We start from the raw sequence: 14,217 nt of genomic DNA on the forward strand, positions 1-14,217 counted from the left end.
TTTAGCGAGATATACCGTTGGAAGTGTATATCTGATTTGCCCGTTTAGGAAGTTTGTTTCCGAAATGCAAAAAGATAAACAAAAATGCTCGAGCATAAAAAAGAACGGCCAGAGATAATGAGGTGCGTGCGGGTTTCTAAGTAATGACGTATATGGCAAGCGCCGTACATATTTCTTTTTGGAGATGAAAAAAGCAGCTCGAGGATTTGCTGCTTGCTATCGGAAATAAAAAGGATTGCGCGGAAGACGAACATGAAAACCGAGATATGTGGACAAAACCGGAATCGAACCGGGGACCTCTTCCTTGCAAGGGAAGCGCGCTACCAACTGCGCCATTTGCCCATATACTTATGGTACGTCCTTGGTACATACTGTAATGAGTGACGTGTGTTGCACCTGATTGATGTGTCGTAAAATCAAAAGAGCATCCCGATAGTTATGATAGTCAGGCTAAGGAGCATGTTGATAGTCACGATAACAAGACAAAGAAGCAGCGAATCAGAGTCGTTAGGAGACTATGAAGATGATAACCATTGTATAACAGCGAATCAGAGTTGTTAGAAGTGTCAAGATAACCACTGAGCTGTTATCGGCTAGGAATCTGCATAGCAAGTAAGCAAGAGAGCTTAAGTAGGACAACAGAAACTATATAAGAAGACCCAAACTAGCTAGATTAGATTAGATATAGGTCCAGCTAGATCCCCAGAGGGTAGTTGAGCCAGATTAGCGACTATATAAACAGTAACTGATCATCAACCTAAGTATTAGTTGGCACGTGACGAGAAGTTCAAGCTAGCACGTGACCCCAACTAGTGGCCCTCGACAATTATTTTTGTTTTTTGAGGATGAAAGTCGATTTCCAGATCTCTAATGCAACAAGAATTGTATGGGTTTGCGCAGTAACGAGGATCAAATCAAGTTATTTCAAGTAGTGCATAGGAGAGAAAGAATAATAATGATTTAAGTGATGGGTTACAATTGCCTTTGTACACCTATACCTTCTGAGAGGAGGACATTTGCTTGGCTCGCAGATCAATGGCTGGGAGTTCTCAGATTAAATATAGAGTTAGTCAACCCGGGGCGATCTCTGTATTCCTAAGATGGCAAGGCAAAACTTGGGATGAGGAAAAACATTTCCGACAAAAGTCAGAGATCTATAAAAAAGCTAGAAATATATTGAACGGTGTAGGCTGCTAGGCGGACTTAATTTCACACTTTTGTAGCCTTTAGTCCTTCCTTCTCCCTATATTTTCCGCCTTCCCTCAACCTTCCTTCATCTTTGCTAGAGATTAGCATATTTGATATTATCAGACAGGATATTTCCTACAGATTAGCTAGAACAGGTTCGGTCTAACACTGTTTACATGAAGCTTCAGATCCGGCAAGCATAGGTGTATTAGGTTCGTACCCTTGAGCGATAAGTGAAACGATGAACGCAGTGGCAGCTTCAGGACCGACAGCATTAGCAGGTGTGCAGTCGTCGTCGTCGTTGAAGACGACGACGAGCACGACAAGTACAACGACTAGGACGGGGACGGATTCTGGGACGGGGACGATGGCGGAAGTCTCTCGAAATTCACGTAATTCGTCGATAGAGGAGCATGCAGTTCGGCGAGGCTCTGTGGAAAGTAATTCAAGCGAGAGCAAGCGTAGGACCAAAGTGTCTAGGGCATGTGATCAATGTCGTCGTAAGAAGATTAAATGTGAATATCGAGAAGATTCTCAGTCATGTACGGGGTGTAATAAGAACAATGAGAAATGCGCGTTTGAAAGAGTTCCATTGAAACGAGGTCCGTCCAAAGGTTATACTCGGACGAGTAGTATCTTGCAAGAGCGACACAATTCTCGGAAGCGACGTGCTAGTGATGAATATTTAACTTTGCAGTCGGGTAATGGACATGAGCAGCAGCAACACCCCAGGCAGCCACTTTTAGCGCGCGAAGATGTAGCTCACCCGACTAGTAGCACTCCTGTTGCGCTCCCACCACTGCATTATTACTTACCGATGAATAATACTCAGCAGCATTCGCTCTTGCAATCTCCACTTCCGGTTCCCCAGACTTCCGCACAGTCATCTCCGCAGCGGTTTCCGCCAATGCAACAGCAGTTTTGGAAGGTGCCGTATTATGAGCACCAATTCCAGAGGCGATCATCTTTAGATTCTGTTCACAGCGAGCCGCCTGCTAAACCGGGTCAGAACGAGCAGTACACTCCATCTACAGCTTCCTCCTCATCTCGGGGACTCCAGCCGATACAGGACTACTTTTTGCAACATGATCAAGCCCCAGAACTGCCTGATGAACGGGAGCGTTCATCTAGTATTCCATCGCTAATTGTGCGGTCAAACCCAATATCTCATTCTTATCATCAGGCACCTCCACCGCAGTATCCTTATTCACAATTTGCTATGGCGTCCAATGGATCTAATACCCATCCAGTAACTACTGTAATATCTCAACAGCAGCACCAGCACCAGCACCAGCACCAGCACCAGCACCAGCAACGCCAACACCAGAATCTATCATTCCAGCACTCACATAGCAACTTTCGCGATACTGTCTCTCCGGGTTCAACCCCTGGGTATTCTCCCAGGCTTGAAGCTCAGTCCACAGGAGGCTCGATCTCCACTACTACTGGCGCACCAGTGACAGCAGAGGCTGTACCAACTGGTGTAAAGACATTTTCAGGACAATATAAGAATCCTTCAGAACATTCACAAAGCAACATAAATATTGTCGATTGCGATTCGAAACCCAGTATTAAGTCATCAGGCCAGGCGCTTACAACTGGAAATTCTGCTGCAACCCATCCTGCAGGAACCGTAGTCATATATGGGAGGATCCCAGATGTGGAGCTAATCGATACATATTATGAGTACATGCATGTCAATTACCCCATATTACCCATTAATAAACAGATATTAACCAATGAGATTTTAATGGTCAATACGCAACCGATATCCGAAGTCCATGAGTTGAACAATTACGTTTTACACTGGTTCAGGGCTTCCTTGGAACTTTTGATCCGCATTTCTGCTGAAAAGACACCAGCTGATTCTCTTTCCTTTTCATTGCAGCCTAACGTGACAGCCAAGAGCGATCCAATAATGGGTGGAACATTCAATAGCAATGAAGTTGAGGATAAAGAGGATCCTCTCTTTGTGCAGTCCATATTTATATCTGCATTGAACGAGTGCTTTCAGAAGATAGTTGATGTACATCCCAAGGTAAGAGAATATAAGGAATCCATTTCACCGAAGGTTACTACCATCTATCTAAGCACTTTCATAATTTTGAATTACATCCTTGCATTGGTAGGCTACGATAACTCATTTGTGTTAGGGATGTCTGTCACGATCTTTAACGAATTCAAGCTTTTTAAGCTGCTAATGTTACATGATGATACTACCGTCCCTTCGCCTAGTGGGTCCGTGAACCAATCTAAGTCAGCAGATGGTTACGAACATATAGCTGAAGAAAATAACTATCTCGGCTTTGAACTATTGTATAAAAGATTGTACTACAGTCTTGTTGTATTCGATTCGCTTCAGGGTTGTTGTTTTGGCGTTCCAAAGCTCATTTCTGTTCCAATTGCCCATTTAACTGAATCTTTGTTTCGACCTAAAGAATCTGTAAAGAACGACAAATGGGCTATAGAGAGCGATGAAGACAAATTAGAAGTCATAATGTCGAACCTGAGATTAGGCGCTCTAATAACCGAATTATGTGAGACAAGAAAACTCATGACTTCTCTTCAATCGCTTCATCATACAAACAAAACAGAAAGTAATCAAAACTCTGTTATAAGGAGCTTCCAAACTCCCCGGGAGTTCCGTAGTGCCTTTCTAGATGATGACACAACTATTGCTGGTCTATTCTATCAATTTCTCTGGTCCAAACGACAGCTGATTGACGAGCTCTTATCCATTCCATTGGGCACTGTCAGGAAGCCCAGTTGCGAAAAGGGATTACACCAGGAAGATCCAGAAGGTCGGCATGGGGAGCAAACAAAACAAAGGGCCGCTTCAGATGCTTCCAAGTTTGAACACAAAGAAATATGCTCACCACCAGAGATGACTACTGAATTATGTGCCCGTCTCACGAAAACCATTTGCCGCCTAACTGCCAAGGCTCACTTACTATTGCACCTTATAACAGAGTTAAACCCAACAAACTGCGTAATTCCACGGGCACAGACCCCTAGTGCCTACAGCACTGTCTTCCTACTCACAAAGGGTACAATTTCGCCGTTCGTAATCGCCATCTATCGTGACTTATTCAATGTAATAGAATTAACCAAAAACATCCCCACCTCTCTAATCGGCTACATAATGGGCACCGGCACCCAGGACCATTCCACCCAAGAACTAGTTGTTTCACTATCCCGGTGCATGAGCAACATGATCCAAATACAAAGCGTTGCTCATTCCCCTAGACCCTTCAAGATATTCAACCATGATCTTCGCCGTAAAACAAATCAATTGCTTCCCTCTGCTCCGTTTTGGAACATGGCACGCTTCTACAGTTACGATTTCCAACCAACAACCCCTCAAGAGGTCATGATTCAACAATTTATAGATATCGCATGGGGTTTGCTAGAAGATGAAGAACTGGGCTGGTTCTGACCTAAATATACTACAGTCCGCTTTACTTATGAGATAAATATATAAAATAGAATGCCCTTCCCATCGGCCCCTCCTCCTTCACCCCACTCCATAAATAATATAATAAATCTTTAAATTATTCATGCTAATATCAAGATGAAGGCTCATTAGTTACCTTTATAAACCATAAAGACTCCTCTCCCTTCCCCATCACCATACCAACAACACCACTACTACTACTACCACTACTACTGCTACTGCTACTGCTACCACCATCAACCAAACTGTGCAAAAATAAGATGTAAAGTGAAACACCCCACCAGTAGAAGAACAATACGCCAACTCATCATAAACAATCCAAGTAAACCAGGATCAATGCCCTCATTCAAGAATACTTCATCTACGAATTGTCCACATCACCCAAGTGCAATAATCGGAAGAAAATTACACCACACATGAACTAATACTCACAGTGGCGAAAAAAAGTACAAAAGGCGTTCCAAGAATAAGGAATTTAGAGACCGAAATAGATATACTTTTTCTCCTATTCTAATCGACAGGTGTTATTTGGAATTAGTGATATCAGCTAGGATTTATCCCCCCCCCCCCCCCAAAAAAAAAAAATTGCAGAGAGGCTGTTTAGAGGCGTGGTCTTGTGAGTTGTTCATTTGATTTGAAATATCAAGGTAATTTTAAATACTCCAGTGGATTTTTTTGACGCTTTTTAGTACTACAGAGTAAAGGAGCAGTCAGTATGTTACAAGTTAGGAAACACAACAAAACACACTCAACTTATGCTTTTGAGTCGAATACAAACAACGTGGCGGTCTCGCAGATGAGGAATGCGTTAAACAAGTTGGCAGATTCTGTAAAGGATGAGAAAACTCAGTCTCGGTTTGAGACTGAGTTGGATTCATTTTTCTCTTTGTTTAGGAGATATTTGGTTGAGAAATCGTCGCATTCTACTTTAGATTGGGAGAAGATCAAGTCTCCTAGTTCAGATGAGGTTATCAAGTATGCTGAGATTGCGCAACAGCCGGAAAATGTGAGTAATTTGTCCAAGTTGGCTGTTTTGAAGTTGAATGGTGGGTTGGGGACTTCTATGGGGTGTGTTGGGCCCAAATCGGTTATTGAGGTTAGGGATGGGAACACATTTTTGGATCTTTCGGTTCGTCAGATTGAGTATTTGAACAGGCAGTATGATTCGGATGTTCCGTTGTTGTTGATGAATTCGTTTAATACGGATTCGGATACTGAACACTTGATCAAGAAATATTCTGCTAATAGAATTAGAATAAGGTCCTTCAATCAATCTAGATACCCTCGTGTGTTTAAGGATTCTTTGTTACCTGTTCCGCAAGATTACCAAGACCAACTGGATGCTTGGTACCCCCCTGGCCATGGTGATTTGTTTGAGGCATTACATATGTCAGGTGAATTGGATGTTCTCTTGGAGCAAGGAAGAGAGATTCTATTCGTGTCTAATGGTGACAACCTAGGAGCCACTGTGGATTTGAAGATTTTGAACCACATGCTGGAGACTGGTGCTGAATATATAATGGAGTTAACTGACAAGACTAGAGCCGATGTCAAGGGTGGTACCTTGATAAATTATGAAGGCCAAGTGCGGCTATTGGAGGTTGCTCAAGTTCCAAAAGAGCATATTGATGAATTCAAGAACATTAGGAAATTTACCAATTTCAATACCAATAACTTGTGGATCAATTTAAGGGCTATCAAGAGGTTGGTTGAGGCATCCACTTTGACTATGGAAATCATTCCCAACAAGAAGACGATCACGAGAAACGGCAACGAAATTGATGTTCTACAATTGGAAACTGCATGTGGTGCAGCAATTAGGCACTTTAATGGTGCACATGGTGTTGTTGTTCCAAGAGCTCGTTTCTTACCCGTCAAAACTTGTTCTGACTTGTTGTTGGTTAAGTCAGATTTGTTCTTCTTGGAACATGGTGCCTTAAAGCTAGATCCTTCTAGATTCGGTCCAAACCCGTTGATCAAACTAGGCTCTCACTTCAAGAAAGTTTCTGGATTTAATTCCCATATCTCCCACATCCCAAAGATTGTAGAATTGGATCATTTGACCATCACCGGTAACGTTTTCTTGGGTAAAAACGTCACCTTGAAGGGTACCGTCATTATTGTATGCTCAGACGGCCAAAGAATCGATATTCCAAATGGTTCCGTTTTGGAGAACGTTGTCATCACTGGCAACTTACAAATCTTAGAACATTGATTTGGACTCCGTAATATTGTTGGTCTAGAAAGGGGAAAACCGAAGCTTTCCCCCTTCATACATGATTTTTATTTTATTTTTGTGAATTATACTTTTATTGTTTTTTATTGATATAATCATATCCTTTGAGCTATTAAATCTGTCTTTTTGCAAGTTCTCATTGCCGTGCTCATATTATAGTCATCCGTTCTATCGTTTTGATTATACTGAAAAAGATATCTACTTCCTTATTCCTGCGTTTTGCAATATGTCTCGACTGATACGCAATATATTAGAGAGGCTGTCGAATAGAACTACTTGAGCCAGATATAATACCGAATTATGACAGGATTTACTTGTCCATTCCAATTTTTATAGTATTTTTTTTTACATAAACGACTAACCTATTAAGTATTTTTTAAAACTTTGTACAAAAACACTCCAAATTAATAATAGCCAGTATACCTGATACTAATCAAAATGTGGTCAAGTAATATAAATACATATGTTTATTTCCTATCTTCATCTTTTTCTTTAACCACCATTCAAACTGGATCCTACTAATCTTCATCTAATATTTGGTGATCCGGCTTTTCACAAGTTAGTAAACTTTTTTTCCCTATATTTTTGAAATGCGTTAAGGGGATTTCCATTAATGCTCACTCACAAGAATTCAACGTTCTAAAGAACAGTATTAGAATCTAACTTGCATATTGTCGTCCTAGTTTCGTGGTGGCAGAGTGAAAACAGACGAGTTCCTGAAATTAGACTAGAAGGATGGAATTCGACGGAAACACTTTCATATTTGTGCTAATACTTCTCTTCATTTTTTTTTCAAGCCCAGGTGACGATGGCGTTACATCGCAGTATGAGTTTAACCAGTTACAGTTACTTAAGGACCAGTATCGAAGGGAATATCTTTCGTTTCATAACATGTCCTATTCGACAAACTTTCAGAATATCACTGGGTTTAAGTTGAGTTATTTAGATGCCAAGCAGGATCCGGAACGAAAAGCTTTATACCCAATAGATGGTAAGAAGTATGATGATTGGAAGGTAAATGATGAGTATATGACTATTCCAGATGATGTTTTAGAATTGATAAAATCAGACTTTTGGTCGGAAAATGGAGTTTCTGAATCATTTCCTCCTAATATAACGGGGGCTTTACATGGAGTTGTAGAACTTGTGTCTAATAACAAGTACACCCTAATCCCTATGGGTATTAACAAGTTTTACCAGCCTCCTACCGATTTTGCACAGGATATGCCTGGTAAAGGTGAATATTATCTGCGGAATCCAGAAGATATGTCGCGATATGGTGAACTGCATAATGTTACATTTCCATCAGGAATAGTGGATATATCTATCTCTCATATTGACAAGGTGCCTCCGGCATGGAAGCGGTCGGATAATTCGAAGACAGCAAGGTTTAATACGCAAGAAGAGAAGTGGAAGATGTTACACTTGAAGCTGGATTTTTATGATCAAGAAGAGCATGAGAAACATAATATAGATAGTAAAGCTATTTATGATGTACAAAGAGGTCGGATACTCCTAATGTCTGAAAGTGCAAAGTTCCATTCATTGTTCGCGTTTCCACATTATATGACTTTAGATACTGACGAAGACAGTTATAATTCATTAACTAAATTGATTGATGAATATTGGAATGCTTCTGATTATCTTAATACACTATCGATGGATAATTTACAGGAGTGGTATGAAACTGCCAATTACAAATGTGAATATGTTGGATATTTCCAACTTAAACCTTGGGATAAATATACAAAAGACCAAATAGGTATGATTGATGATGAATTAACCTGGCCTATAGGTCGTCCAGTTAATCTTTCAGATGTTCCACCAATTACAATCTCCAAAGGTTTATTATACAGCCCGGATTGCGGTGTACAATTGAAGCTCCACGATGTAATAGGTCCTCGCTATGAAGTCCAGGTAAGGTCCATAAGGAAACACTTATTGTTTGGATGCTGTTTGTTTGCTGCTCAAATATATTTGTTCCTTCTACAGATGCAATATACAAATACTCCAAGTTCCGTGAATAGAATTTCTTACTGGTGTTTAGCAATGATGAACCTTGTAGATGGCTTACTTGCTGTTGTCTACTTTGTAGCTTCTGCATTATGGAAAGAACTATACTTACCGTTAAGTATAAGTTCATTTGCATGCTTTATACTTGCAAGTGTTTTTGAAATCAGATACATGATTTCAGTTCATGCATCACAGATTAATGAACGGTCAGTTAACATTTGGACACTTCTACGCAGTGGAGTTACTGAGATTAGACCGCCGCTAACGGTTATTCCGGATGAGAGTGCTATCAGTGGAAGTCTATATGGTAGATTTTTCTTTACTTTATTTGTTTCAATGTTCGTTATACTAAGCTCTTTATCATGGCCCAAAGGTATTCGGACTGGTTTTGAATACCTATGTTTAATTATACTCAACTCATATTGGGTGCCTCAGATATTCAGGAATGCTGTGAAGGGTAACCAACCAAGACCATCAAGAGATGGAGAATTATCAGATTCTAATAATAGAAATAATAGCAATAGAATGCCACTCCTATGGAAGTTTATCATAGGAACCACTATAATCAGGATTGCACCCATCGTATATGTGTTTACATATCCATCCAACATGTTCCGTCATCATAGAGATATTAGATTTGCTGCGATACTTTCTTTCTGGCTGTTGTTGCAAATTCTAGTCTTATACTCTCAGGATATTTTAGGCGCTCGTTGGTTCTTACCACGACATACAATCCCTGAAGGTTATTCTTACCACAAGGCTATGCTTTCATCTGATCTATTAGAACATGGTGCGACTGGAAATTATTGTATTGACTGTGCTATCTGCATGTCCGAGGTGGCAATTTACGTAGAGGACATCCCTGAAACCCATAAAACTAATCCTAATGAGTATATGGTAACACCTTGCGCACATGTCTTCCACACAGAGTGCTTAGAGAATTGGATGAGCTATAAATTACAATGCCCAGTCTGCAGAGCCCCATTACCTCCATTATGAAAAAAAATACTAAGGATACATCATGCTGTTCAATTTTAAGTTTAAAGTAATCAGTATACTATGCAACAAGTATACCATGAATCTTTCTGATATAGTTTATACTTCAATGGTGACTACCAGAAATATAGGAATGATAGTAATAATAACCGTTTCTTGTTCATAAATAGACAACTCATAGCTGTAATTATAAATGTTATTTTATCTTAGGTGATGAATCCCGTTCTGAAAATTTTCAGTTATATTACCTCATTGAAATATTCGCCCAATTTTGACAATTATAACTGTTCAACGTTTACAACGTTTACAACAATTGCAAAAGTTAGGGGAATTACCATAAACTACGAAGCATCGTCCCAAAATGACTATCCCAAAGGAGTATGTGTGTTGGTTTTCTTCCGTCGTTGTCAATTACTAGAACTTGTGCTGACATGTTACTCAATTTAGAATTAAAGCCTGTCTGTTTGATATGGATGGACTGTTGATTAACACGGAAGACATCTACACGGAAGCTACTTCCAAAGTTTTGAAGCAGTTCGGCAAACCACCTTTGACATGGGACGTTAAAATTGAAATGCAAGGTTTGCCGGGACAAGCTGCAGCTGAGAAATTGATCGAGAGTTACGAACTGCCTATTACATGGGAGGAGGTCGAACGGTTGAATGCTAACTTCCAGAGGCAGCTATGGCATAAAACTGCCTTTCTACCCGGTGCAGCGGAACTTGTACGTCATTTAAAAGATAATGGTATCCCCATAGCGTTATGCACTAGCTCTGGACGGGAAAAGTTTGACATGAAGACTGCTCATTTAAAGCATACCTTTGATTTGTTTGATGTGATAGTTACCGGTGATGATAGTAGAATTCCCAAAGGGAGGGGAAAGCCATTCCCTGATATTTGGCAGCTAGGCCTCAAATTAATAAACGAAAAGCTTGAGACTCAAATAAAGCCGGAAGAGTGTCTTGTTTTCGAAGATGGAATACCAGGACTTCAAGGAGGAAAGGCATTTGGTGCTTACAATATCTGGGTGCCACATCCCGAAGCTTATGCAGTTTTGGGCGATACTGAAGCAATATTAGAGGGTAAAGGAGAGCTCCTAAAGTCGTTAAATGATTTGGATAAGTTGAAGTTTGGGATATAAAAAATGGCGGGCCCTTAATTATTATTTATTTCAAAGGTATCAATCTTCCAGTGCTACATTGTGACGCACCTAATATACGCTATGTGAACACATTATTTTGAGTGATTTCTTCTGAGTTCTGATCATAAACATTATTACAAATATGAAAATAATTTGATATAGTAGTACCTAATTTAAAGTAGATTTCAATTCTACCGAATTGAAATCTCTAAGATAAAGGTAGTTATTAAATAAAGACTAATCACACTAAGAACTGCTAGGATTAATCCAGCTAGCACCCCAAGGGTTATCACAGAGGATTGTTTTTAAAGAGGTAAGAAATACTTTCACCATTGTGCAGACGACGAATCGACTCTGCTAATACAGAAGAGATATCGATCACATCTAGCTTTGGGCATAACTTCATCTTTTGCTCAAATGGAACAGTATTAGTGCAAACCACTCTATCCAACTTTGAGTTATTAATGTTTTCAATAGCTTTCCCCGATAAGATCCCATGGGTCACAATGGCGATGACAGACTTGGCATGATTTTTTAACAATACATCAGCAGCCTTAGCTAAAGTACCACAAGTATCAGCCATGTCATCAACAATAATGCAAATTTTATCGGTAACATCACCAACCAAAACCATTCTAGACACTTCATTAGCCTGCGCACGTTCCTTGTGAATCAAAGCAAAGTTTAGATTCAATCTATCGGATAGCAAGGACGCTCTCTTAGCACCCCCGGCATCAGGAGAAATAATAATAGCATCTTTATGATTTATATGTTCCTTAATATACCTCACTACACTTGGTTCAGCGTAAAGGTTATCCACAGGCACATCAAAAAACCCTTGTATTTGCGATGCATGTAAGTCCATCGTAATAACGTGATTACAACCCGCTGTCGTTAACATATCTGCCATCAATTTTGCAGTTATTGGAGCACGAGATTTATCCTTCCTGTCCTGTCTAGCATAGGGGAAATTTGGAATAACCACCGTAATCCTCCTTGCAGAAGCAGTCTTACTAGCGTTAATCATAATCAACAACTCTAAAACGCGGTCGTTAACATGACCTGATCCAACCTGTGTAATAATGTATATATCCTGATCCCTAACTGATTCTGCAATCGAAAACGTCACCTCTCCGTTAGAATCCCTCTTCAAATTGCAATCAGTTAGTTTTAGCCCTAGTCTCTTAGCCACGAGTTCGGCCAAACCCCTATGAATGTCTGGGGCAAGTAATTTGATCGAATTCGTAGCCATACTCAATTATAACAGATTATCACAACAGATAATAAGTATTTACAAACTCACCAGAACAAGTCAGCTACATAGGACTTAAATTGTTCCAAGAAAGATATCCAAAATGATCACCTCGTGTCATCCAGAAGAAATTTAACGAAAGTTGTGATGCTCATCGATTTTGCAAAAGACGATGAAAATATTCATGTCGCTATAGACGACGTAATAAGGCGATGATTACAAGATCAATTATATTGGTACGCAATAGTATTGTATGCTAGCAGCGGAAGATATTAGGCAACTTTATATCGCAGCAGAGAGGGTTGAGGGTTGAGGGTTTATTTACCAAATCTGTGTGGTGGTTTCTTCTTCTTAAAGAGCTTCTTCGGCGTGGGTCGATCCGGATTTTGGATAACTATGGTTCCCTGTGCAGCTTCCGGGTCCTGACTTAGCTGTTCGATTGATTGGAAATGAAGCATTAAATCATTCATTGTCTCTTGAAGTGCCGCGACTTCTGACTTTTGTTGGTCCTTTTCTTGGGTGAGACGTTCGCATTCTTTTGTCATATGGTCAAGGTTTTCTCTGAGTCCTCGGCTGATGAGTTTCTCCTCCTTCAGATGGTTTTGTAATACACATATACGTGCTTCATACTTCTTGTTATTCCTGTCGAAGTCTATTTTTAGATTATCAAACTTGGCGGAAAGGTTATGAACTGTAATGGAGGAAGTGTTTTTTTGGGCGAGGGTTTCAAGCTTGTTTTCATAATATTCTCTTTGTGATTCTAATTGGGATACTAAGACTTGGACATATTCCAGATGATATTCTTGGTTACGTTTATTGGATCCTCCGATCTCGACAAGTTTTCCATCAACTTCATTTTGAACAAGTCTATGGACATAGTTATCTCCTGCGTAATCCCATACCCTGTTAGTGGTAATGTCCATGGAAAAACAATGAGATGTTGTCTCATAATGCTGAATAGCGTGTTTGGAATTATAGCGGCCACACCCCATATGTCCGCAGATTAAACATACCCAAAGGTTTTCGCCACTACCGCAAACGTTGCAATTAGCTTGATCGGTTCCTTCTAAAGGCTCTTTGGCGTTCGAGTATCTGCAAACGGGGCAACGGCCACCCTTCCACTGATCAAGACACTGACAGTGGAAGGTGTGCTGGCATGCTGTAGTAATTAGTCCTGTAGTATCGCTATCCATCCTTTCTAAACAGACCGGACATGTTGGAAGCTCTACCATTCCAGAACCATTGGTGAAGGGGTCTCGCAATAGATAAGGGAAATCCTTATTAGGGTCTGGAAATAGCTTCTCCTTGAACACTATTTCCTTCACGAACACGACATGACAGGTCTCAGGTTCTAGAGAGTTGAATTGCTTGCCATTAAACTCAGTCTGGAATCTTTTAGCATCCAAATGATTTCGGAATTTCATAAGCACCATGTACTCTCCCTTCTTGTCATGCAACTTAACAAGCCTAAAATGCGATACTTGATCTAATACCATCGGTCCTAAAAACCAGTGCAATAAATCATCACTACTCAAATAACTAGGCGTAAACAGAATACAGCACATAGAGTTATCTCCGGGAACATGTATCAAATCAACTTCTGTGTCATCATGCCCATGTTCTTGTTGTTCAGTCTTACTCTGGCCACATTTAAACAACCTGATAGTCCCATGCCCCATCCACTGAGCCAAGATTTTATCATCTTTAAGTCTCATATCTATTATAGATAGCAGTTGATTACTATCGTCCTCACTGTGCTCCTTTACTGTGCTAACTTCCGCCCCCTTTATAGTAACAAAATTATCCGTATAACCACTTTCTTGAATACTTGGCTCACAAGAAGGTGCCTTGAAAAAACTGTACGACTTCCTAGCACTATCCCAATCACTCAGTTCTATAAATATGCAATATTCCATAGCAGTGCTCTCTTTCGTAAA

The 14,217-nt window shown here is 40.2% G+C and overlaps 6 protein-coding genes and 1 non-coding gene across 7 annotated transcripts, besides 1 other annotated feature; 4 read left to right on the top strand and 3 right to left on the bottom strand.

Annotated features, from left to right (window-relative positions):
• Positions 1-269: 269 nt before the first annotated feature.
• Positions 270-342, bottom strand: Ecym_7238. Its single transcript has one exon. It is a non-coding gene; the product is annotated as a tRNA-Ala (tRNA).
• Positions 343-541: 199 nt separating this feature from the next.
• Positions 542-782: a sequence feature (soloLTR-fragment).
• Positions 783-1,429: 647 nt separating this feature from the next.
• RGT1 (Rgt1p) lies at positions 1,430-4,624 on the top strand (the record flags this gene model as incomplete). Its single annotated transcript, XM_003647853.1, has 1 exon — positions 1,430-4,624. One exon carries the CDS (start codon positions 1,430-1,432, stop codon positions 4,622-4,624), a length of 3,195 nt encoding a protein of 1,064 aa, XP_003647901.1.
• Positions 4,625-5,357: 733 nt separating this feature from the next.
• UGP1 (UTP glucose-1-phosphate uridylyltransferase) lies at positions 5,358-6,857 on the top strand (the record flags this gene model as incomplete). The annotated part of the gene is made up of 1 exon (XM_003647854.1): positions 5,358-6,857. One exon carries the CDS (start codon positions 5,358-5,360, stop codon positions 6,855-6,857), a length of 1,500 nt encoding a protein of 499 aa, XP_003647902.1.
• Positions 6,858-7,613: 756 nt separating this feature from the next.
• TUL1 (ubiquitin-protein ligase TUL1) lies at positions 7,614-9,890 on the top strand (the record flags this gene model as incomplete). The annotated part of the gene is made up of 1 exon (XM_003647855.1): positions 7,614-9,890. One exon carries the CDS (start codon positions 7,614-7,616, stop codon positions 9,888-9,890), a length of 2,277 nt encoding a protein of 758 aa, XP_003647903.1.
• Positions 9,891-10,356: 466 nt separating this feature from the next.
• On the top strand, positions 10,357-11,028 carry Ecym_7242 (haloacid dehalogenase superfamily protein; the record flags this gene model as incomplete). The annotated part of the gene is made up of 1 exon (XM_003647856.1): positions 10,357-11,028. The coding sequence occupies one exon, from the start codon at positions 10,357-10,359 to the stop codon at positions 11,026-11,028; it is 672 nt and encodes a 223-aa protein (XP_003647904.1).
• Positions 11,029-11,317: 289 nt separating this feature from the next.
• On the bottom strand, positions 11,318-12,280 carry PRS3 (ribose phosphate diphosphokinase subunit PRS3; the record flags this gene model as incomplete). The annotated part of the gene is made up of 1 exon (XM_003647857.1): positions 11,318-12,280. One exon carries the CDS (start codon positions 12,278-12,280, stop codon positions 11,318-11,320), a length of 963 nt encoding a protein of 320 aa, XP_003647905.1.
• A 317-nt stretch (positions 12,281-12,597) lies between these two features.
• Positions 12,598-14,196, bottom strand: ETP1 (Etp1p; the record flags this gene model as incomplete). The annotated part of the gene is made up of 1 exon (XM_003647858.1): positions 12,598-14,196. One exon carries the CDS (start codon positions 14,194-14,196, stop codon positions 12,598-12,600), a length of 1,599 nt encoding a protein of 532 aa, XP_003647906.1.
• Positions 14,197-14,217: the final 21 nt, after the last annotated feature.

This window comes from Eremothecium cymbalariae, chromosome 7 (genome assembly GCF_000235365.1).
Source record: "Eremothecium cymbalariae DBVPG#7215 chromosome 7, complete sequence".
NCBI classification, from domain to species: domain Eukaryota; kingdom Fungi; phylum Ascomycota; class Saccharomycetes; order Saccharomycetales; family Saccharomycetaceae; genus Eremothecium; species Eremothecium cymbalariae.